The 26,288-nt window shown below is 36.9% G+C and overlaps 1 protein-coding gene across 4 annotated transcripts in view; it reads right to left on the reverse strand.

Moving 5' to 3' along the window:
* DDHD1 (DDHD domain containing 1) overlaps window positions 1–26,288 on the reverse strand; it is a 99,179-nt gene that overhangs the window by 11,596 nt on the left and 61,295 nt on the right. For all 4 annotated transcript variants that reach the window (XM_047736387.1, XM_047736386.1, XM_047736389.1 and 1 more), the window contains 5 exons: window positions 24,387–24,493; window positions 9,452–9,714; window positions 7,989–8,064; window positions 3,023–3,172; window positions 787–1,039 (listed from right to left, as the gene is read on the reverse strand). In XM_047736387.1, the coding sequence (XP_047592343.1) occupies window positions 787–1,039; window positions 3,023–3,172; window positions 7,989–8,064; window positions 9,452–9,714; window positions 24,387–24,493 (849 nt within the window). The remainder of the gene's footprint in view (window positions 1–786; window positions 1,040–3,022; window positions 3,173–7,988; window positions 8,065–9,451; window positions 9,715–24,386; window positions 24,494–26,288) is intronic.

Raw genomic sequence — 26,288 nt, forward strand, 5'->3', positions numbered from 1 at the left:
ATGGGTTGGCAGGGGCTCCCTTAGAACTCATATATTCCCTCATTTTACAGATGAAGCAGACCATTAAAAATGATGTGACTTGGGGAGCCTGGGTGGCTCAGTGGGTTAAAGCCTCTGACTTTGGCTCAGGTCATGATCTCAGGGTCCTGGGATCGAGCCCCACATCGGGCTCTCTGCTTGGCGGAGAGCCTGCTTCCTCCTCTCTCTCTTTGCCTGCCTCTCTGCCTACTTGTGAACTTTGTCAAATAAATAAATAAAATCTTAAAAAAAAAATGATGTGACTTGGGTGCCTGGGTGGCTCAGCTGGTTAAGCAATTGTCTTCGGCTCAGGTCGTGATCCTGGAGGACCAGGATTCAGTCCCCCATTAGGCTTCCAGCTCTGCGGGGAGTCTGCTTTTCCCTCTGACCCTCTCCTCTCTCATGCTCTATCACTGTCTCTCTCTCAAATAAATAAATAAAATCTCTAAAAAAAAAAAAAAAAAAGTGACTTACCCAAGATCTCACAGTAGGTGGCAGGGCCAAGATTAAAATGAGGACCTTGATTCCCAGACCTTCTCTTGTCTCTCCAACTACCTCATAGTCTAAAACTACAAGATCTGATTTAATTAGGGAACCTTTAGGGCTTTTGGCTCGCAATATGAACAGAGAGAGGGTAGTTATTTCTAAACACAGGGATTAAATGTTGGATGTTTTATAATACATAGAATATCTTCAAGAACTCCAAATTTAATGCCTATCTAAGAAAGCACTTATATTTACTAATAAGAAATACTTATGAGAAATTACCTAATATACTTGCTTTGCCTATATTTGTTATAGATTCCCCATAGTGCCGGCGGGACAAGACTGGTGAGGTCACAGGGCTTGGTACTGTTGAAATGCCTTCATTCTCTGAAATTGAGGTAGGTTCTTTTGCTGGGTGGAGAAAGCTTGGCTTCATATACTCATAAGGTAGAGGATTGGAAGTATTATACCAGTGGATCTGAACAGGTGAAATGTTGCTGTAGTGTTTCAGTATTAACGGTTCTAATCTATAAGCCTTGAATTTAAAAAAATTCAAAGAAACACAACATTAAGGCACAATGTTTGGATTTTACTAAACTGTTTATTCTTATTCTATTGCATGCTCAGCAGACCTTAGGGAATTAAAAAAAAAAAACAACCCTGGTATTTCTAACATGCATTCCTATTTGTTTCCTGTTAATAATATGTAATTGGTCTAATTATATATCTTTAATGATGAGATTATTAAAAAACCAATTAGCACCGGTCTAAGCTAACAGTGCCCATTAATTTGTTTTTTAGAGAAACAGATTCATTTTATGATGTTCTGATATCATCTAACAATTAGATTTATGTTAGTCTCACCAACAAAGCTGAAGCAGTAAACTAGAACACAATAAATAGGGTCAATCTATAATATAATCTTATAATCTCTCTCTATATAGATTTATATTTATCTATAATATGTATCTATAAGTCTATAAATATAATTTATAATATAATCTTAGGAGCTCTTAGTAAGCTCTAAATTTTCAAACAGATTAACATAATAACACAAATTAGATGCTGATACAAGACCATTTGTCTAATGTGAGGAAGGGATGACAGAGCAGAAAAGGCAATGAATGGATTTGGCCAATTAGAATTAGAATTCCCCAAGTTCACATTCTGGCCTCTGTTGTTTATTAACTATGTAACACCCGCCAAATTGTAAGGTCTCAGAGATACCATTTCCTGAGCTATAGGAAGGAGATTAACTTTTCCTGCCTCACAAGGATGTTGGGAAGAACAGATAATGTTTGTAAATACTGCCTAGCACAGTTCTAACATAAACTTTGTTAAAAAAAACTTTACTTTAAAAAATCACAGGAAAACTGTAAAATGAATAATAAAAATAACTTAAAATAATACAGTGACTTTGGAGCACCCCTTTATAATAAAACAAAGTTAAGATTATATCCAGAAAAGTGTATACAATGAAAACTCAGAGTTCCCCTATGAACTCAAGTTCACATTCAAGTTATAAGGCAATGAGTAAAATGAATGTATATTAATGAAATACTTAATGTCTAGCTGGGGGTTTTCACATACGTTTTACTTAATACTAACAACCTTATGAGGTAAAATATTATCATCTGCATCCTACAGATAATGAAGAGTCGTCTCAGGAGAGACTTGGGCAAGATTGTGCAGTCTGTATTTTAATGTAATACTAGTTTCCAACTCAAGTGAAATTTATTTCATAAATATAGTGTTTTTGATTCTTTAACATATAGGACATTTTCTGAAACTCTTGTATTCAATCAATGCTATATTTACTTGGTACTAGCTAAAGATCTTTTAGAAGACAAAGCTATTTTTCTGAGAAAGAATGCTATTTAAAATGGTTTGTTTTACATTTAGTTATACCTAGCCTTGTCCCCAAAAGGATTTAAGGAAGCATTTTTCTCATCTAAAAATCTTACTTGGTATTAAATGGTCTAGCTGGATGCAAGATCACTGGAGTGCTTACATTAAAAAATTATTAACAGTACAAATATAACAAGAGAAAAACCTCAAATTTTATAATCCCATCAGGCTAAAATAACTTCATTCCTTTATTCATGCTTAACATAATATTCAAATATTTTCATTTCTAAGGTGACCTACTAGACACATTTCAATATTGAAGCATGCTTTAGAGAAAGAAGACCTTAGAGTGGGGTTTTAAAATTTATGCTTGTTGGGTTACTGGTATCACAACTGATAATGGCTTGACAGTCGAGAAGACTGCTGTTCCAGGAATTAATTGTCCAGAGATAATATTTTTCATTATGCTCTTACACTATAACATAAACACATCATCTCTACCTAAATTAGCCAAAACACAAACGTCTTAAAAATATGAATCTATGAAAATATAATCAGATAAATGAATTATTCATTTCTCATTAGTTCAGTTGTACCTTGCAATATTTCTTAGAGGGTCTTTAAGAATGATTTAATATTGAGAGGAAAAACATCTACAACTGCAACTCACCACTGGATCTGTTGGATGAAAAATATTTAGTAACCGGTTACAAATTTCTCTGGGCAAAATATGGTCTTGACTTCCAGTGTTTCCTGGGCGGATGCCACGCAATGCCAAGAAAACTGCTAGTGGGGATCCCATGCAGAAGAAATTCTCAACCTAAAATGATAGTTATCTTAAATTTTAAAACTGGTGAAGGGTTTTTCAGCAGAATTTGGACACAACATAATACATGGTAAAAATGTGAATAATAAAATTATCGTCAAATATAAGTCTTCTTTTCATGAGCTTGGTTCAGATGGTATCTGCAATTATTTGTTAATTATATGCCAACCATTAATTATTCTAAAAATCTATTTTCAGAAGCAACCTTCATTTTCCTTAACTCAAATAGAAAACGATGAATGAGAAGGAGGAGGAAGACCTTCAACTTCTTAGCTTCACTGAGCTACTATTTTGTGGTAATATTCTAGGTTCTGTGAAGTCTATGGAGACCACTGTGTAGAGCTTCTGGGCTCAGAGTTTACAACCCTGTGCGGGAGGCAGAAAAAACAAATGAAGAGAGGGAAAGATTGCTATAAGAGAGTAAAGAAAGGAATAATTCCAACTCTGAGGGTGTTTATACAGGAAGAAGCATTTCCCCCCCAAACTGTGTGAAGTTTTTTTTCTTTTAATTGCAGTGTAAAGAACAGTGTTTATTAGTTTCAGGTTTATAGTATAGTGATTCAACAACTCTGAACATTACTCAGAACTCGTTACAGTAAGTGTCCTCTTAATCCCCTTCACCTAGTTCACCCATCACCCCCTGCCCCCACCTCTCCTCTGGCAACTACCAATTAGTTCTCTATATTTAAGAGTCTATTTGTCTTTTTGTCATTTTGTTTTGTTGAATTCCACAAATGAGTGAAATCATAATGGTATCTGTCTTTCTCTGACTGACTTATTTCACACAGCATTATATCCACGAGATCCATTCATGTTGCTGTAAAAGGCAAGATTTCATTCTTTTTAATGGCTAATATTCCATGGTGTGTGTGTGTATATCTATCTATATATCTGTATATATATCTATATGCATATAGATATATGTATCACATCTTCATCCATTCATCTATTGATGGACGTTCCCGTTTCTTCCATTATTTGTTTATTGTAAATAATGCTGCAGTAAACATAGCGCTGCATATCTTTTCAAATTAGTGTTTCTGTATTCTTTGGGTCTGCACCCAGTAGTGGAATTACTGGATTGTACGGTAATTCTATTTTTAATGTTTTGAAGAACCTCCATACTGTCTTCCATAGTGGCTGTACCAGTTTGCATTCCTACCAACAGTCCATGATGGTTCCTTTTTCTCCATAGCCTCACCCACACTTGCTGTTTCTTATGTTGTTAATTTTAGCCTTTCTGACAGGTGTGAGATGGTATCTCATTGAGGTTTTGATTTGCATTTCCCGGGTGGGGAGTGATGTGGAGCACTTTTTCATGCGTCTGTGGGCTATCTGTATGTCTTCTTTGGAGAAATGTCTATTCATGTTTTCCACAGAGGAGGAAGCATTCACCTTGGCGATAAAAGGTAAAAAGGATTTCTGCATTTGGAGCTGGATCATTGGGGCCAGAAAGGACATTTGAGATTGACAGAATCACTGTGAACTAAAGCAGAGGCAGGAGAAAATCTGGCTCAATTTAGAAAATAGAAGTAGTTGGACAGAGTTGAAAAATTGTGTGTCAGGAAAATGTAACTTGGAATGAGAATGTATGGAACCTTGACTATTTGACTAAAAAAAGTAGGACTTAATTGATTTTGTAGGTAGTAAAGAAGAACAGGATTTGACCTATGTTTTAGGAGGTTAGTAAACCTGGTAGTATTGTGTGGATGAACTGGAAAACAGAGTCTGATGACTCAGAGACGAGTTAGGAAACTACTCAAAGTGCTTAGGCAAAAGATAATTTGAACTGGGCCAGGACAAGACGTTCCATTCAGAAATGGAAATGGGAGGGGAGAGGGTGCAATCGACATGACAGAATGGAGATGCGGATGAGGAACGAGTCAGCGGCAAGTTACAAGCTTTGGGTCTGGCTGACTGGGAAGACAGTGGTTCCATTTACTATAACAGGAAACTCTAGGTAGTCCTGCTTTTGTTCATATTAAGTCTGAAGTATCTGTAACATATCTAATGGGCTGAAATTTTAGGGAAAGAGATGTAGAGTTGGATATGTCCTCTCCCAAGTCTAGGTGTCACCATTACAGAAGTGACCTGTAAAGCCAGAGAAGGGGTAAGATGGCTTAGGAACTGCACAGAGTAAGAAAGGGCTTTAGCTGGAAATAGGAGCAATGTCTACATTTGATTAGCAGGGGAAGGAGACTACAAAAGGGAGAGTGGAAAGAAAAGGAGAACCAGGATAATGCAGTATACATGGAGGCCATGCGAGAGGGCTTCTAGAAAACTAGTGTGGTCAGCAGCACTGGATTATACACAGAATGTGACACCTCTTCCTCCTAAAGTCACCCTACATCTCTCATATGTCCCATTACCCTGATGCATGACACTCCCAATTCTCTCATTCCCAACATCAAAGAAGTTATTCTAACAGACTCTAACACTTCTCCTCATGGCCTCCAATCTGGACTGCACTGTAACTACACTGTAACTAACTTGTTCTGGCACCAATTTTATGTACCTTTAATCTCCCCCCACCCTACCACATCTGAAGTGATTCCTCTTTTTTCCCAAATGAATCAATATTTATTTTGAAAATGGTACCTTTATGTTAAAGAATGTATTGGAAAGTTTTTGTTTTTAAAGGACTGGGTAACATCAACATGTCTGAGGGCCGAAGAAAATTAACTTCTCAATTAAAATTATAGGAAAAAGCATTTGAAATAGTGACACAGATGAAAACATTAATTTTGAAAAGATTAAGATAATTAAGAAAGGATAAAGATAAGAAAATAGTTGAGATAGAAGCTATGTTAATCCTTTTTTTTTCTCTTATTCTCTCTCTCTTTGTAAATCCTTCTGCTATTTGATAGACACATGTACATACACACACGGCCTAGCAAAATGCTTTATCCTTTGGTCAGGCATTTCATAAATGTTTGTAAAATTGCTAAATCCCTGGAATTAATAACTTTTCTTTATGATTGGTATGCAGGTCACAAACACACCAAGTAATTATTCTAGGGGTAATGACTGCCTTAGTCAGATCTACATCCATCAAAGAACTTCAAAGGTGAAAAAGAGCTTCAGATATCTAGTCTAACCACCGTGTCCATAGAGGAGCAAACAGATGAATTTGAGATTTTAAATGATTTGGCTGACATTACATAACCAGTTAGCAGCAAAGCTTCACGATCAGAAACAAAGTTTCCCACTCTCCAGACCAGTATTTTTCAAGTTTGTTTAAGTTCAGTGGTCACCTATAACAATTTTAACACCTGTATTCTGAAAGTAAATCCATCTATTCTGTTCCTCTTAGATCTCTGAAGTCCTAAATATTTGCCAGTTCATCAGATATTCCTTTTTAAATTTCAGATTTCTGTATTTTTTTCTCTGAGTAATGAAATAACAATTAAAAATCCATATTACTAGATGACATGACTATGTTTTAGAAGAATACATGGTTAGTGTATAAGTTCTAAAAATATAGTATTAAATTTTGAGAACCATGATATACTTGGTGGATCATACTCAACTCTCCAGTAAAAAACCCAGGACTTGAAATACAAGAGTTAACTTTTTCTATTAGATCAATTCTACATATTCAACACATTGATCATATAATAATGGTGGTAGAGATGGAACTAAAATTCCAGGTGATGAGTCCAAAGACCATGCTCATACGGTTTTTAAATATAATTTTACCATGTGGCTTTTAAATGTGTTAAGTTTAAAAAGAAAACATTTTAAGTCATAGAGACATGCTCAGTAAGAAAATTCTTACTGCTTTAAAAAAAATGTCTACATTATTTCACTTAACCTGGATACTAAGTTCCCATAATAAAGAGGTTTCAATATAATACACTATCCCTGGGTATATATTCAAAAGCAAGTGAATATTAGGGAAGTTATGCCATGCTCCATTTAACATTGCAAACAAGTTCTCTGTTATTCAGTTATAGACTGTGTCCTTTCCAACAGTCAGGTCAATGTCCACGGATCTCTGTCATTCTTTATTCTTTTAAACCACTGCTTTCAACAGCTCCATTCTGAAGCTCAAGAACCCTGAAAAGTTTCCCACTGTCCAGTGAAATATAAGTTCTTCATTTCTGGCTTTTCCTGTATCCCACAGCCCACTGCCCGATCCTATGCATTCTAGCTAAACTGTTTTGCCTGCCCCAAACTAACCACATACATCCCCATCTTGTGTTTTTGTCATACACTGCTCATTGAGTGAAATGCCAGTTCTCCAGCCCTAAAATCGTCACTGATTATACTTCTGCTTATTTTTCTTATCAGTCACAACTAGCTGGTTACTAAGGCTTATTAATTCTAAATACTAAATATTTCCCAAATCTCTTTCTCTTTTCACTATTTGAGATTATCTCATGTTTCATGAGGTACTATGAAGACATACTCCGCCACACCTTTGTTATGCCTTTTCTTTTATACAGAATAGCAATTCTCCTTTCCTCCACTCGGCAAGATCCAATTTACTGAGATCAAGTACAAATGTCATTCCTCTGCAAACCTTTCCGGGCAAAACTAAAACCCCTCTCTCGTGTATGTATCGTTCTATACACTGCTAATAGTACCAATAACACTGTGTTACAGATCCTGAGGGCTGGGAACCATCTTGTCCATTCTTTTCCTTGTAGAACCCCCAAATTAGCAATGTCCAACACACTGTATGTGCTCAATATACACTCATTTGAAAGAAAAATTCAGATCTCACTTGAATGCTAATATCATGCTTCAAATGATGTTTGAAAAGAAACTGAGATAAATAATGAAAATCTCATCTCTCTTTCCTTACCTTAAATTTTAAGGCAGGTGTTTGTGTCATGGATGATGCCTTCAACCCATGTAGCCGTTCTTCTATTTCTCTCAGCCTAGAAAGCAGTATGAGATTATGAATGCATATTTATACTTAAAATTTCATAAATATTAGATGCTCACTAGTTCACTCAAGAAAATGATGGCCCATTGTCCAGTTCCTCAAATTAATCCCTATTGACAGTATTTAATAAATGCACCTGCTGTAGTCTATAAATGGTTATAAAATGATTAGTGAAACTAGCCCTACTCTTCATAATAGCTGCTGTTAGTAGCTTTTGGGGAGGATCCTTCAGAAAAACGTGAGGCAAATACAAGCATATATACATCTTAAAAAAAAAAACCACACTGAATGCTCATACCATATACACTATTCTATGTCTTTTTTTCTACATTTAATAATGAATCTTGGAGGTCTTTTCATTTCATTGCCTCCTGATCTACTTCAATCTTTGTAACAGCTGTGTAATTGTCCTTCAAACAAATCAACCACAGTTTATTAATACTCTGCTGATGAACATTTGGGTTATTTTAATTTTTCCCCATTACAATGTTCTATATCTACTTACATTTAATAAAGAACTAAATTTTTTTTAAAGGTGCAGTTCACTTCCTAAACTTTTTTTTTACTAGATTTTTTTTTTTAATCTCAAATGCTGCTCTGGGCTTGGCTTTTATTTTCTTTCAAAATTATCAATTATCTTGACACTACAAAATTTACATATCTAGCCTATGGTTATTTAATAATATTCTAAATGAAATCCTTAGACAACTTCTATAAGACTAAAACAAATCCAAGGCTTCTGGAATAAAAGTTTTAGTCATCTAAACTGTTTGTTTTTATATGATGCTAATTATCAAAATCAGTGGCTTTTCACTGCTCCACTAGAATTGATGAGATGCATTAAGAGGACAAAGAAGAGCAGAGCATGTAACCATAGAAGAAGATAGGAATGTGTTAAAGAATTATAAGATAGTATCAGGAAGGCCACAAGTGATCAAGTAACTGTAAATCTGTGAAAAAAGTTATTTGTCAAGGAAAAAAAGGGTTTTAAAATTATTTTCAGAATAATAAGCAAAGGTCCATCTCTAAGATTTGTAAGAACTACAAAGGATTATAAACTGGTAAACACTTTCGATAAGGATTCTGTGTGGTGACTCAGCTTGGAATAAGTTTTAGATTTCACTCCTAATAAACTGTGAAGAAGAAATGGAAGGAAAAAGTAGATGGTGACCAAACAACTTATTTTGTGCTACTGCAACACACATGAATTAACATGAAAATTAACAAAACAGTCTCTAGCTGGTCAGGCGTGTTCTCTAATAATCTTCACACTCCGAATAATATATTTTTCTTTATCATGAAAATCTTACAGTGCTCTCATAAGAAGTCCAGTAATTTCCCAAAGACTTAAAATGCTTTGCAGAGACTAGGTATTTTACCGTCGTTTTGTTATATAGAGTTCATCCAGCAGATGTCGCTCTTCATAGCTCATCCACCGTTCATCTGGCAACTCTTCTTCCTTCTGCAGCAACTGTTCATAGAGCCGAACCGGATTCCAGCCAGTCATTATGTCATAAGTGATTACACATCCCAAAGAATGTGACACTATTGAGACTTTACCCCCTTTTTCTTCAAAGTCTGGATTCCGAGAACAGAAAAGGGAATATAATCGATTCAGCTCTTGCTGAAGGCCTTTAACTAGCTGTTTGAAATAAGAAAACATTATCATATTAGTCACTGACTTTGCTGTAGACTTTATCTCTAAACTCAAATATATTATGAAAGAAAAACAGACATTACTGGCCAAATATGTCTAGGTCATTAAAATTAATTCAGGTGCTTCAAAACCTTGCAGAAAATGAAGAAAAGTATGCATAATGCGTAATCCATCTCATCACTAAAAAATAAAGGCAGATATACCCACCTGGAACTTTTCACAGTCCTTATACCAACTATATGAACCAGCAGTTTCATAGATTAAAAACAAAAAGTTCCATGCAGGTTCCCATATGTTTTCCAAAGAGACCCTTGAAATTTTTTCTTCACTGCAACCTACTCATATGCTACTCTAAATTTTTATACCTTGTAGTTTTAAGCTATAGTGTATTTTAGATAAAGAATTTATCTAAGTTTATGTTAATAGATGTGCCAACATACATACTATTTCATTATGCATTTAGATAAGAGTAATGTAAAGGCCATCGTATGATTGAAAAAAAGCTAATGTTGATCTACTTGATATTCCAACATTCCTATTAAGTTGGCAGTATGGATATGAGTAAAAGTTATTTTATGTGGCTGCTAAGCAGGGCTTTTTAAGGTGTAAGGTGGGAAGTATCTTAGTCATTTTCTTTGTAAAATTGCTTCCTTTGAAATTTAGCTTTAACAAATATTAACTGAAATATTCCATAAGGTCAGAAAAATGTTTGTTACCCAGCCCATACTGGGTCCTGACCTGAGTTTTAAGGCAGTCCTTGCCTCTTCTTTTCATTGCTTACTACTATTTGAGTATAAATTTCCTGCTTGATATTAACTGAATTCCTCATTTCAATACTTCTTAATATGCCTATCTACAATTACGTGTTACTTCTATTTTTGGTCTTGTTATTCTATCTCAAGAGTTAACTAGACTCCACTAGATTTTACTGAACATTTCTATCTCTGACATTAACTGAAAATCATTTGGGCATCCATGCTTGGCAGGATTAGCAGTGACATGAATGAAGGCAAGGTGCTCTCTCGTGATTGCTGGCATCACAGACTCTACAATGCAATACGGAGGTCTGCTTAAAGCTACTGAAAGCTCGTGTTGGGTCTGATGACATATTCATCCAATGAAGGAAGAGGAGGATAGGAAGAGCTGCTAGCATGTGGAAGGGTGATAAGCTGCCTTTTTATCTAGGGAGAAATGGAAATGTTTTACTTTAATTGGACATTTCAATTTTTTTCTTGGGAAAAGCCAACTCAAACTTTCAAAGTGCATCAGAATCACATGGAGGGCTTATGAAGGACAGATTGCTAGGCTCCAATCCAGACTGTCTGATTCAGCAGTTCTGTGTACCACATTTTAGGAACTACTATACTGCATTAGTGGCAAATGCATATAAAAACCTTCTAAGACATGGGTTGTAGATAATTACAGTCAATATAGTTTAAAGAGTATGCACTGTGATATGAATATTATAGGGCTCTGTTCAAAGGGAGCTATAGTGTAGTGCTTTGGACTTAGCTTTGAGAAGATTATCAGGAAACCCTTAAAATTTGTAATTTTCTTGATTTATAGTCTACATGAAAGAAGTCCAGAAAAAGCTAACGTATAGTCAAGATAAATTCCTTCAAAAGCAACATTTGTTAACAGCTTTACTTTGAAGTCCTTGATTTTAAGACACACCATGTAAACATAGACACACTAAAAGACAAACACTTAAGTACTCTGGCAAAAGGTATCGAATCTTTTGTTTTAAAATACCACCTTCCCCATAAAAATTTAAAAATTAAAAAAAGGGGAAAGATCTACCAGCATCTCTACCAGTGATTAACCTATCTCATATAAAAAACTTTAAAAGCATTTCTCACTATACCCAATACTTCAGTAATCATATATGGATAACAAAACAAGGATAAATATCCAGGACAGAGAAAGTCTATTTGATGTTAAAATATTTCACCATGGAATGAATACACAGAATGCACAGTTTCTGAAGAGCTGATGCTTTCATTTGTTTTAATAATTGTATACTTGAATAGAAGTGGTCTTCATGTTTCCTTATTAGAACATATCTAGCTATGGTAGCATTTTTAATCTTTGCCCATAGATATACAGGAATGTTTGTGTTCCAAAACATTATCATCTTGAAAGCCAAGTTTAAACAGTTGAATACAGAGGGAGGAGTCAAGATGGCGGAGAAGTAGCAGGCTGAGACTACTTCGGGTAGCGGGAGATCAGCTAAATAGCTTATCTAAAGATTGCAAACACCTACAAATCCAACGGGAGATTGAAGAGAAGAAGAACAGCAATTCTAGAAACAAAAAATTCAACCACTATCTGCAAGGTAGGACTGGTGGAAAAGTGAATCCAAAGCGACGGGAAGATAGACTGCGGGGGGAGGGGCCGGCTCCCGGCAAGCGGTGGAGCAACGGAGCAAAATCAGGACTTTTAAAAGTCTGTTCCGCTGAGGGACATCGCTCCAGAGGCTTAACTGGGGTGAAGCCCAGGCGGGGTCAGCGCGGCCTCAGGTCCCGCAGGGTCGCAGAAGGATCGGGGGTGTCTGAGTGTCGCAGAGCTTACCGGTATTAGAGCGGGGAAGCCGGCTACAGAGACAGAGCCGAGGAGTGACTCTCAGCTCGGGGTTGCCTTGAACTGGTCGCAGGCTCGGTCAGCTTGGAGTGCGGCCGGAGGCCAGGGTGGCGGGAGTCATTGGGCGCTGTTCTCTGAGGGCGCACTGAGGAGTGGGGCCCCGGGCTCTCGGCTCCTCCGGGCCGGAGAACGGGATGCCACCAACTTCATTCCTATCCTCCGGAACTCTACGGAAAGCGCTCAGGGAACAAAAGCTCCCGAAAGCAAACCCGAGCGGATTACTCAGCGCGGCCCCGGGTAGGGGCGGGGCAACTCCGCCTGGGGCAAAGAAGCTTGAGAATCACTACAACAGGCCCCTCCCCCAGAAGATCAACGGGAAACCCAGCCAGGACCAAGTTCACCTACCAAGGAGTGCAGTTTCAATACCAAGGAGAGTGGCGGAATTCCAGAGGAGGAGAAAGCAAAGCACGGAACTCATGGCTTTCTCCCCATGATTTTTTAGCCTTGCAGTTAATTTAATTTTTTTTTCTTTTTCAATTTTTTTTTCTTTTTCTCTTCTTCTGCTAAATTTTTTTAACTTTTACCGTTTTCTTTTTTAACGTTTTTTTAAATAGTTTATCTAATATATATATATATTTTCCTCTTTTTATATTTTTTCTTTATCGGCTTTCTTTTTTTTAATAGTTTCTTTTTTTTTTTTTCGTTCTGAACCCCTTTTTATCCCCTTTCTCCCCCCTCACAATTTGGGATCTCTTCTGATTTGGCTAAAGCATATTTTCCTGGGGTTGTTGCCACCCTTTTAGTATTTTACTTGCTCCTTCATAAACTCTTATCTGGACAAAATGACAAGGCGGAAAAATTCACAACAAAAAAAAAGAACAAGAGGCAGTACCAAAGGCTAGGGACCTAATCAATACAGACATTGGTAATATGTCAGAAATAGAGTTCAGAATGACGATTCTCAAGGTTCTAGCCGGGCTTGAAAAAGGCATGGAAGATACGAAAGCAACCCTCTCGGGAGATATAAAAGCCCTTTCTGGAGAAATAAAAGAACTAAAAGCTAACCAAGTTGAAATCAAAAAAGCTATTAATGAGGTGCACTCAAAAATGGAGGCTCTCACTGCTAGGATAAATGAGGCAGAAGAAAGAATTAGTGATATAGAAGACCAAATGACAGAGAATAAAGAAGCTGAGCAAAAGAGGGACAAACAGCTACTGGACCACGAGGGGAGAATTCGAGAGATAAGTGACACCATAAGACGAAACAACATTAGAATAATTGGGATTCTAGGAGAAGAGGAAACAGAGAGGGGAGCAGAAGGTATATGGGAGAGAATTATTGGAGAGAATTTCCCCAATATGGCAAAGAGAACAAGCATCAAAATTCAGGAGGTTCAGAGAACCCCCCTCAAAATCAATAAGAATAGGTCCACACCCCGTCACCTAATAGTAAAATTGACAAGTCTTAGTGACAAAGAAAAGATCCTGAAAGCAGCCCGGGAAAAGAAGTCTGTAACGTACAATGGTAAAAATATTAGATTGGCAGCAGACTTATCCACAGAGACCTGGCAGGCCAGAAAGAGCTGGCATGCTATATTCAGAGTACTAAATGAGAAAAACATGCAGCCAAGAATACTATATCCAGCTAGGCTATCATTGAAAATAGAAGGAGAGATTAAAAGCTTCCAGGACAAACAAAAACTGAAAGAATTTGCAAATACCAAACCAGCTCTACAGGAAATATTGAAAGGGGTCCTCTAAGCAAAGAGAGACCCTAAAAGTAGTAGATCAGAAAGAAACAGAGACAATATACAATAACAGTCACCTTACAGGCAATACAATGGCACTAAATTCATATCTCTCAATACTTACCCTGAATGTTAATGGGCTAAATGCCCCAATCAAAAGACACAGGGTATCAGAATGGATCAAAAAACAAAACCCATCTATATGTTGCCTACAAGAAACTCATCTTAAACCCGAAGACACCTCCAGGTTTAAAGTGAGGGGGTGGAAAAGAATTTACCATGCTAATGGACATCAGAAGAAAGCAGGAGTAGCAATCCTTATATCAGATCAATTAGATTTTAAGCCAAAGACTATAATAAGAGATGAGGAAGGACACTATATCATACTCAAAGGAACTGTCCAACAAGAAGATCTAACAATTTTAAATATCTATGCCCCTAACGTGGGAGCAGCCAACTATATAAACCAATTAATAACAAAATCAAAGAAACACATCGACAAGAATACAATAATAGTAGGGGATTTTAATACTCCCCTCACTGAAATGGACAGATCATCCAAGCAAAAGATCAACAAGGAAATCAAGGCCTTAAATGACACACTGGACCAGATGGACATCACAGATATATTCAGAACATTTCATCCCAAAGCAACAGAATACACATTCTTCGCTAGTGCACATGGAACATTCTCCAGAATAGATCACATTCTTGGTCCTAAATCAAGTCTCAACCGGTATCAAAAGATTGGGATCATTCCCTGCATATTTTCAGACCACAATGCTCTGAAGCTAGAACTCAATCACAAGAGGAAATTTGGAAAGAACCCAAATACATGGAGACTAAACAGCATCCTTCTAAAGAATGAATGGGTCAACCAGGAAATTAAAGAAGAACTGAAAAAATTTATGGAAACAAATGATAATGAAAACACAACGGTTCAGAATCTGTGGGACACAACAAAGGCAGTCCTGAGAGGAAAATATATAGCGGTACAAGCCTTTCTCAAGAAACAAGAAAGGTCTCAGGTACACAACCTAACCCTACACCTAAAGGAGCTGGAGAAAGAACAAGAAAGAAACCCTAAACCCAGCAGGAGAAGAGAAATCATAAAGATCAGAGCAGAAATCAATGAAATAGAAACCAAAGAAACAATAGAACAAATCAACGAAACTAGGAGCTGGTTCTTTGAAAGAATTAGTAAGATTGATAAACCCCTGGCCAGACTTATCAAAAAGAAAAGAGAAAGGACCCAAATAATAAAATCATGAATGAAAGAGGAGAGATCACAACCAACACCAAAGAAATACAGACAATTATAAGAACATACTATGAGCAACTCTACGCCAACAAATTTGACAATCTGGAAGAAATGGATGCATTCCTAGAGACATATAAACTACCACAACTGAACCAGGAAGAAATAGAAAGCCTGAACAGACCCATAACCAGTAAGGAGATTGAAACAGTCATCAATAGTCTCGAAACAAACAAAAGCCCAGGGCCAGACGGCTTCCCTGGGGAATTCTACCAAACATTTAAAGAAGAACTAATTCCTATTCTCCTGAAACTGTTCCAAAAAATAGAAATAGAAGGAAAACTTCCAAACTCATTTTATGAGGCCAGCATCACCTTGATCCCAAAACCAGACAAGGATCCCAACAAAAAAGAGAACTACAGACCAATATCCTTGATGAACACAGATGCAAAAATTCTCGCCAAAATACTAGCCAATAGGATTCAACAGTACGTTAAAAGGATTATTCACCACGACCAAGTGGGATTTATTCCAGGGCTGCAAGGTTGGTTCAACATCCGCAAATCAATCAATGTGATACAACACATTAATAAAAGAAAGAACAAGAACCATATGATACTCTCCATAGATGCTGAAAAAGCATTTGACAAAGTACAGCATCCCTTCCTGATCAAAACTCTTCAAAGTGTAGGGATAGAGGGCACATACCTCAATATTATCAAAGCCATCTATGAAAAACCCACCGCAAATATCATTCTCAATGGAGAAAAACTCAAAGCTTTTTCGCTAAGGTCAGGAACACGGCAGGGATGTCCGTTATCACCACTGCTATTCAACATAGTACTAGAAGTCCTAGCCTCAGCAATCAGACGACAAAAGGAAATTAAAGGCATCCAAATCGGCAAAGAAGAAGTCAAACTATCACTCTTTGCAGATGATATGATACTATATGTGGAAAACCCAAAAGACTCCACTCCAAAACTGCTAGAACTTGTACAGGAATTCAGTAAAGTGTCAGGATATAAAATCAATGCACAGAAATCAGTTGCATTTCTCTACACCAACAACAAGACAGAAGAAAGAGAAATTAAGGAGTCCATCCCATTTACAATTGCACCCAAAACTATAAGATACCTAGGAATAAACCTAACCAAAAAGACTAAGAATCTATACACAGAAAACTATAAAGTACTCATGAAAGAAACTGAGGAAGACACAAAGAAATGGAAAAATGTTCCATGCTCCTGGATTGGAAGAATAAATATTGTGAAAATGTCTATGCTACCTAAAGCAATCTACACATTTAATGCAATTCCTATCAAAGTACCATCCATTTTTTTCAAAGAAATGGAACAAATAATCCTAAAATTTATATGGAACCAGAAAAGACCTCGAATAGCCAAAGCAATATTGAAAAAGAAAGCCAAAGTTGGTGGCATCACAATTCCGGACTTCAAGCTCTATTACAAAGCTGTCATCATCAAGACAGCATGGTACTGGCACAAAAACAGACATATAGATCAATGGAACAGAAAAGAGATCCCAGAAATGGACCCTCAACTCTATGGTCAACTCATTTTCGACAAAGCAGGAAAGAATGTCCACTGGAAAAAAGACAGCCTCTTCAATAAATGGTGTTGGGAAAATTGGACAGCCACATGCAGAAAAATGAAATTGGATCATTTCCTTACACCACACATGAAAATAGACTCAAAATGGATGAAGGATCTCAATGTGAGAAAGGAATCCATAAAAATCCTCGAGGAGAACACAGGCAGCAACCTCTTCGACCTCAGCCGCAGCAACATCTTCCTAGGAACATCACCAAAGGCAAGGGAAGCAAGGGCAAAAATGAACTATTGGGATTTTATCAAGATCAAAAGCTTTTGCACAGCAAAGGAAACAGTGAACAAAACCAAAAGACAACTGACAGAATGGGAGAAGATATTTGCAAACGACATATCAGATAAAGGGCTGGTGTCCAAAATCTATAAAGAACTTAGCAAACTCAACACCCAAAGAACAAATAATCCAATCAAGAAATGGGTAGAGGACATGAACAGACATTTCTGCAAAGAAGACATTCAGATGGCCAGCAGACACATGAAAAAGTGCTCCATATCACTCGGCATCAGGGAAATACAAATCAAAACCACAATGAGATATCACCTCACACCAGTCAGAATGGCTAAAATTAACAAGTCAGGAAATGACAGATGCTGGCGAGGATGCGGAGAAAGGGGAACCCTCCTACACTGTTGGTGGGAATGCAAGCTGCTGCAACCACTCTGGAAAACAGCATGGAGGTTCCTCAAAATGTTGAAAATAGAACTACCCTCTGACCCTGCAATTGCACTGCTGGGTATTTACCCTAAAGATACAAACGTAGTGATCCGAAGGGGCACGTGCACCCGAATGTTTATAGCAGCAATGTCTACAATAGCCAAACTATGGAAAGAACCTAGATGTCCATCTACAGACGAATGGATAAAGAAGATGTGGTATATATACACAATGGAATACTATGCAGCCATCAAAAGAAATGAAATCTTGCCATTTGCGACGACATTGTGGATGGAACTAGAGGGTATCATGCTTAGCGAAATAAGTCAATCGGAGAAAGACAACTATCATATGATCTCCCTGATATGAGGGAGAGGAGATGCAACATGGGGGGTTGAGGGGGTAGGAGAAGAGTAAATGAAACAAGATGGGATTGGGAGGGAGACAAACCATAAGTGACTCTTAATCTCACAAAACAAACTGAGGGTTGATGGGGGGAGGGGGTTGGGAGAGGGGGGTGGGGTTATGGATATTGGGGAGGGTATGTGCTATGGTGAGTGCTGTGAAGTGTGTAAACCTGGCAATTCGCAGACCTGTACCCCTGGGGATAAAAATATATGTTTATAAAGCTGTAAAAAAAAAAAAAAAGAAAAAGAAAGGATTAATACCCAAGTTTTGTAGCAACATGGACGGGACTAGAAGAGATTATGCTGAGTGAAATAAGTCAAGCAGAGAGAGTCAATTATCATATGGTTTGAAATTGGAAGGGGAGGTGAACCATGAGAGACTATGGACTCTGAAAAAAGATCTGAGAATTTTGAAGGGGTGGGGGGTGGGAGGTTGGGGGCACCAGGTGGTGGGTATTGTAGAGGGCACGGATTGCATGGAGCACTGGGTGTGGTGCAAAAATAATGAATACTGTTATGCTGAAAAAATAAAAAAAAATTAAAAATAAACAGTTGAATACAACCTTAGGATCGATAAACCATCCAGTCAGCAGCAAAAGGAGAACTCTACCTCTATTTTGTGTCCATAAAGTCAACACTATTTAGGGTTTTTTCTCCTTCTCTTCACTGATCCAATTATATATATATGTATATATTTTTTCCAATTATATTCTTCCAGCTATGATCCCTTTGTGACCAAGTATATTCTTTTGAGATATATGAACCACGATTAATGATATACTTTGTGATATTAATTTATTAATTCTACAATATTATCTAATCAACCTCTTACATGGTAGGTAACTGATGGGTTTTCAGAAGCTTAAGAGTTTTTAATTTTCATAGCTGCTTAGAAGTTAAAATTTATGAAGAAAATCAACTGAAAAGGAAAAAATCAGCAGTTTCAAGAGAGAATCCAAACTGACAAAGTATGGCTAAATAATATAATTAGTCCTTTGTCCTTCTCTCTGCTTTAGGAAATTTTAATGAGAAAAAGTAATTTACAGAGTTTTAGTCATATGCAGCTGTTGAATGATTTTCAAGTAAAAATAACAAGAGATGGCCATGACCATTCTCTTTAAGATTCTTTATTTTTAAAAGTCATTGAAAAGAGAGTTCAGATGTACAAGATATATAGTTCTCTCTGGATTTTTCATGTTACTTTATTTAGGGTTAAAAGTCAGGGCCGAAGATTCTCTGATGAGGTCTCTGTAGTATGGATTAGTTTCCTTTTTGAAAAAGGACTTTCCTTGGAAAGTATGACCTGAGAAACACTAAAAGTTTTCCCTTAACTATGGCTTTTTAATGATTATTGGCACAATCACTAATTAGGGTCCTCCCATGAGCATTTCACAATTTCCAGTGAAAGGGGAACTAAGAGATGATCTAATTAAACTGCTGTGAAGGCAGGAGTCTCTTCATTGGCATCCTGGTAAGTTGCTCAGCATCTACCCCAGTGAGTATCTCCAATCTAAGGTGGACACTTCCAGTTTTTGCAAATTTTTTCCAGTTTATTATGATATAATTGACACATAACATTGTATAAGTTTAAGGTGCACAACATAACGATTTGATATATGTATAAATTGTGAAATGATCACTACAAATAAGTTTAGTTAAAATACATCACATTATTTACAATTTTTTTCCCTTGAGACATTTCTATTTTTTTTTTAAGGCAGCTTTAGTTACTTACAAAGTTCTTCATTAGTAAACAAACATGTTCCTTTCCATATTTTCTATCACTGATCCTTATTCACTTCCTAGAGTTAACAGAATAAGTCTATTCCTTTTTTTTTCTTAAATGGGAGCCCTTGAAATACATAAAGACAGATAATTAATCACAACTGGAGAATCTAAGGATGAGGAATTGTACTGGGAACTTTATGTACATTACATCTTTATTCCTCATGACAACTTTATCAGTAGGTATATTGTGTTCATTTTATAAGCAAGGAAGCTGAGAAAGTGAGAAATTTGGTCTCAGGTCACACAGCTAGTTAAGTGACAGGTTTTGAATGGCATCTATTTTAACTGAGAGGACAGAAAAAAGACTCTTTCATATGCCTATTGAGTAAACTAAATAAGGTTCATTCACCGGGCATGATATAATTCTCTAAAAGAACTCCTGATTGCTGTTATTTATCACTACTTCCTTAAGGAAACATATACAGTTTAAAAAATAATTTAACCTAGGGGCGCCTTGGTGGCTCAGATGGTTGGGCATCTGCCTTTGGCTCAGGTCATGATCTCAGGGTCCTGGGATCCAGCCCCACATCAGGCTCCCTGCTCAGTGGAGAGCCTCCTTCTCCCTCTCCCCTTGCTTGTGCTCTGTCAAATAAATAAAATCTTTAAAAAGAAAAAAAATAATAATTTAATCTAGAATACTAGCTAACATCAACCCTGTGCTAAATGGCTTGAAGAATCAGCTTTCCTTTCTTAACATTAAGAACAATTTCTGCTTGCTTCTCACTAAGTTTTCTTTTGTTTCTTCACAATATTTCCCTAATGGTATCACCGGGGGAACTGTTAAAAAACACAAATTCACAGGTTCTACCTCAGACCCACTGAATCAGAATCTCCAGAGAGGAGACCTTGGAAACCATTTTTTTCATTCCTTCTCTTAACCTTTTACCTGGAAATAATTTCTAATTAAAATGTTGCAAAAAACCCCCCAAAACCAAAAACCAAACAAGAAAACACAACTCCTCAAAGATCATCCACATATCCTTTCTCAAAGGTTTATCCATTGTTAGCATTTTATCATTCCTTCTGTTTCTGTAGCACACACACCACCCATGTACATTTTTTTTTGTGAACCATTTGAGGATATATTACATACATCATCGTACTTTATCCCCTAAATACTCCAGTATATACTTCCTAAGACTAGGAATATTCTCTTCCATACTAATAGTGTAGTAATCGACTTCATAAATTTACTTTGATATAACATTTCATCTAATCTGATCTACCATCCACCTTTTGTCAGATGATTTAATATCCTTGGTAGCACTTACCCCATCTAGGACAAGTTATGGTCTAGGATGAGATGTACTGAGCTACTGTATCTCTTTAGCCTTTAATCTGGCACATTCTCCACAGCCATTCTTCATCTTTCACAATATTTACATTTTAAAAGGACATAGTCTCATTCTTACTTTATTTGAACTTCCTCATTCTATGTTTGCTTGATGTTTCCTAATTACTGGAGTACTGCATAAATGATGTTGTGTCCTCTGAGTGTCCCTCTTAACACCCAGTAAAGGTGCTGTCTAATTTCTCCACTCTATACCTGTTCTTTAACTAATACGCAGTGAGGATATACTTTAAGACTATTCAAATATCTTGTTCCTCATCAAAATAAGGCCCTCAATGAAGCATCCATTGACGAATCTTTCCCAAGCCTCTTTACCTTATCTTACCACGACAGCTGCAAAATGAGGATTTTCCTCTAGCATTCCTCCCACATATTTCAGAAACCCCGTTGCATTTATGGTGGGCACAGTAGCTTTCTCCCGCATTGTTTATCTATGTGTAATTGATTCGGATTATGAATTTTTTAGTGATTTTATAACTCCTTATATTATCCTTATTATAATTCTATATTAAAACAACTACTACTAATTCCTTATAAGTAATAATAATTACTTGATTATTTTGGTGCTCAAATTGTTCCAGCTTTGGCCAGTGGGATCTGCTTCTTTAATTTGGCTATGTCCTTGTGACCCGCCCCATCGTTCTTCCAAGCATTTCCCTACTTTCTGTCATGACAAGTTGGTTCCAGCTTTGATCTGTATCTATCCTACTCCAGGCCTGGAATCAGCCATTTTCCCAAGGAAACCTAGTTATTCTTAGAAGGTAATAGTAGTACAGGAGAAAAAGATGCGGGTGCTAGGTGTGCTCATTAGATTGGGGTATCCTCGCTTCTTGGCCCTTTTAATGCACACGGGTGGGAAATATATGCATGCATATATACACATATACATTTAATATATAGCTATCTATACACACATATTTTCAAAATCATGAGTTCATATTTATGAGACCTTTAATTCCAATAACCCCCTCGAGACTGTTTTTTTGGCCTGTATTTTTTTTTTTAAAGATTTTATTTATTTATTTGACAGACAGAGATCACAAGTAGACGGAGAGGCAGGCAGAGAGAGAGAGAGAGGGAAGCAGGCTTCTTGCTGAGCAGAGAGCCCGATGCGGGACTCGATCCCAGGACCCTGAGATCATGACCTGAGCCGAAGGCAGCGGCTTAACCCACTGAGCCACCCAGGCGCCCCCTTGGCCTGTATTTTTAATGAGTACTCCAAGTAATTGTTCTAGTTAAGGATGTCTGGGAAATGTTGCTCAAGAATGGCGACAGATCTCAGCCACAAGTTCTCTGGTGCTTTTCCACAAAATTCAACTGGATTAAAAGACAAACTAATTTAAAACACTTGGTGTTCTTGGGGCACCTGGGTGGTTTAGTCGATTAAGCAGCCCAGGTCATGATCTCCGGGTCCTGGGATGGCTGCATTAGGCTCCCTGCTCAGTGGGGAGCTGGGGAGCCTGCTTCTCCCTCTCCCTCTGTGTCCTAACCTTGTACATGTGGGCTCGCTCTCTCAAATAAATGAACAAAATCTTAAAACAACAACAATAACAAACGACTCTGGGTATTCTCTGTTTCATTTATCTTAGCGATCAGTTTCTTCTTTCACCTGAATATCTGTTTTATTCAATTCCATTCTGAAGATGATTATTTTTGGAGATAAAAGAGTAAAATAGAAAGTGACTACTTTCTCAGTCATCACTAGCCAATGGTCAGAGCTTTGAGTCTGATACTCTTCTCTTTCTAGTTTTTCCTGTTATTAATGTCAACTTAAAACTTTTTTAAAAAAAGCTCTTAATATTAGTTTTGGGGGACAGGCCTCAGAACATTTTACCCTTAAACATTCAGGATACCTTCTTAGGAAACCTACCAACCATATACCTGTGTGTGTGTATAAGGTATACTTATGCTTTATGAGGGTGTGTGTGTATATGTTATATGCTCTCATTCTCTTTTTTTTCCCCCTTACTGGTTTCACCTGAAATACTATAGTTCAATTTCCTAACCTTAAGGGCCAACAATGGGTATGAACATATCCAACAACGGGTATGAACATGTAAATTATCAGTATTTTACTTCATGAACCAGGCTTTCCTTGTTGGTTAGAATGAGGTCTTGTATAGTTTCTTTTTACTGTTTATTATACTTTCTTTTACTGCTATCAAGCAGATCAAGGCAGACTTTGCCCCAGACTGGGACATGACAATGAGGGGATATAGAAAGAGGAATGGTGAAAAATCCTGAGGGGATGGCAGCCCAAAGAGAAGGCAGTTCTGTGGCACTTAACCTAACATATTTTTGTAGATATACAAGGGATATCATGAGTGAAGTCAGGGATGACTCTGAACGAAAAAAATCAGAAATGAACTGGCATGGAGAAGTGCAGAGCAGCTCTACTGGTAACTACTCCCTCACCAGTTTCTTCATCTTTTGAATGAGAATACTAATTATACCTACTTCATAGGGTTTTTATGAGCATTAGGCAAGCTAACACATGCTAGGTAATTAATAAGTTTATTCCTATGAAACAGAATTCTTTTTCTCTTACCAATAAAGTGACAAAATGTATTCAGTGGAGAGTCCCTCATCCCTCTGAATAAATTTTTACCCTTACCCCAGGGTTATTTTTGTGATGCATCAGCAACATTACTATTTAAGAACAAATTTATGACAGAAATGACACAATAAAAGTAAGTCTATTACAAACAAAAAACTTGAAGGAAATTTCTTAAGTGTCTAAAACTTTTTCATGAGGACAATAATTACAGTCATAATTAATAAGATTTATGAAAACTGGTATTTTTCAAAGAGCTGTTTTCTTTTTTAAAAGATTTTATTTATTTATTTGACAGAGAGAGAAAGCACAAGCAGGGGGAGCAGCAGAGGGAGAGGGAGAAGGAGGCTCCCCGTGGAGCAGGGAGCCCAGTATGGGGTTCGATCCCAGGACGCTGGGATCATGATCTGAGCCAAAGGCAGACACTTAAATAACTGAGCCACCCAGGCACCGCCAAAGAGCTGTTTTCTAACTAATCTCTGACTTCCAAGATTATCCATTTTATTAAGGGTTTCCCAATGTGTAGTTTGGAGATAATCAAATTTATAATTAAATACAGGCTATTAAGTTAATGGATTCCTGTAAATTCTCATTTGCTTACATAAAAAAAGCGCATGAAAGTTTAAAATTCAGGACACATATCACTCTAAAAAATACCCAACGGCAACAAGGTAATCATGATACTTACTTCATCTCTATAAAGTGGGCTAGTATAATACATTATGTCCATTGCACTACTGTTCAGCATATCCCTTAAACCTCGTACTTTGTCAGGAGTAATGGAATCGACAGTGTCTACAAATTAAAAAAAAAAAATTAAACTTACAGAAGATCTTTGTTTAAGCTCATGTTTAAAAATTCAAGAGTGGCTTTGGCTCTAATGAACCTTCCCTTCTTGCAAAATGCTGAAAAAAACAAAAACAGTAGAAGGCTAAAGGGGACACAGGAAGAAAAGGAACAATAAGGATGAAAGCCATTATCAAATCTATAAAGATTTACTAATTTTTCTTATGTACTGGCTTTTGCATGACATTTAGGGGTACCCAGAGCAAAAGCAGGCCATCTCTGTTCTTGGAACAAGTGTTAAGGGACACAACCTCACTCTTCCTGTACCTCTTTTTCTGTTTCCTTTCTCTTCTTTGGCCTCTGTACCTTAGGCCTGGCAATACCCATGTGGAATGCTCACCGCCACTGGTAGCAAACCAGCAACAAATTAAAAAGCTTCCCTATGCTTTACATACACCTCTCTTTAGTGAACCCAAGATCCTACGGGCAAAAGCTGCAAAATTATAAATACACACAAAGCCAAATCAGCAAAGGTCCTCTACAGTAAACAAGGTCAAATTGGTATAATTTGCTTTTGAAAAAAGAAAGTCACGTACACTGCACTGCAAACAATTTAGTATTCATGAGTTAGAGCTAACCCGTGGAAATTCTATCTTGGGAAGCTTGTTCTCCGAAATGCCTAATGAAATGATCTGAGATAGAGGAAACTTTGCATTTCCCACAGAAATACAAAGAAGCCCTATACTTGGATGAACATCATAAAATGAAAACACATTTAGGCAGGAGAAGGATTGTATTTTTAGTCTAGTGCAGCTTCTTTTATCTTCCAGTTTTTCACTGTATTGGTTTGTTTTTATTTATTCCCTACTTTAATACAATCTAATAATGACTGGAATAATGACAATCTAATAGTGACAATGATTCAAGCAAAAGCTAGAAGTCCTCTCAACGATGGAAAGGATATGGGTAGCACAACCCATTTTTAAATTGTAAAAGTGAAAGACGTGAATACCATACTGATATGAAGAGTTTCAGTGCATTTTAATGCATTTCCAAAAAAAAGCTTTTACTGTGAAATACACATACATATAAAGAAATTTAATATATATGTGCATCTGAGAGAATAATTTATATATGGGAAAACATGTTTCTGCCATCTAGCGTAAGAATATTGCGAGTATCTCTGAAACTCAACAGTATATCCCCCTAAATGATCACACGCCTCTCCCTAAGTAACCATCAATAAGAAGCTGGAGCTACACTCTTGCTTTACAGGTTTATAAATCCACTACAGGTTCATTAATATTAATAACTTTAGCCAATTCTATAGCATTTACTATGTGACAGAGCCTAAATATTTTATTTCATTTTGTCTGTTTCTGAACACTATGTAAACTGAACTATTTCACTCCCGATAGTGTGCCTCTGAGATTCATTGATGTTGACCCATATAGCTATAATCCACTCATTTTCACAGCTGTATAGTATTTCATACATGTCTAACAATGTACCCATTTTCCTTTGAAAATAAGTTGGGTTGTTTTTAGTTTTTTGCTGATATAAACTATGCTAATAACTGTCGCACATGTCTCCTGGTACACATGTATAGGAGTTTCTCTAGGGTATATACATCTAGGAATGAAACTGCTGTGTCATAGGGCACATGAACACTCAACTTTGTAAGAATATAACAAATCACCTTCCAAAGCGATTATACCAATTCACACTCCCACCAGTAGTCAATGAGAACTGTCAATGCTATACATCCTCACCAATATTTGGTATTGTCACTTTCTTAAATTTT

The sequence above is a fragment of the Lutra lutra genome, chromosome 7 (genome assembly GCF_902655055.1).
Source record: "Lutra lutra chromosome 7, mLutLut1.2, whole genome shotgun sequence".
In the NCBI taxonomy this organism is placed as follows: domain Eukaryota; kingdom Metazoa; phylum Chordata; class Mammalia; order Carnivora; family Mustelidae; genus Lutra; species Lutra lutra.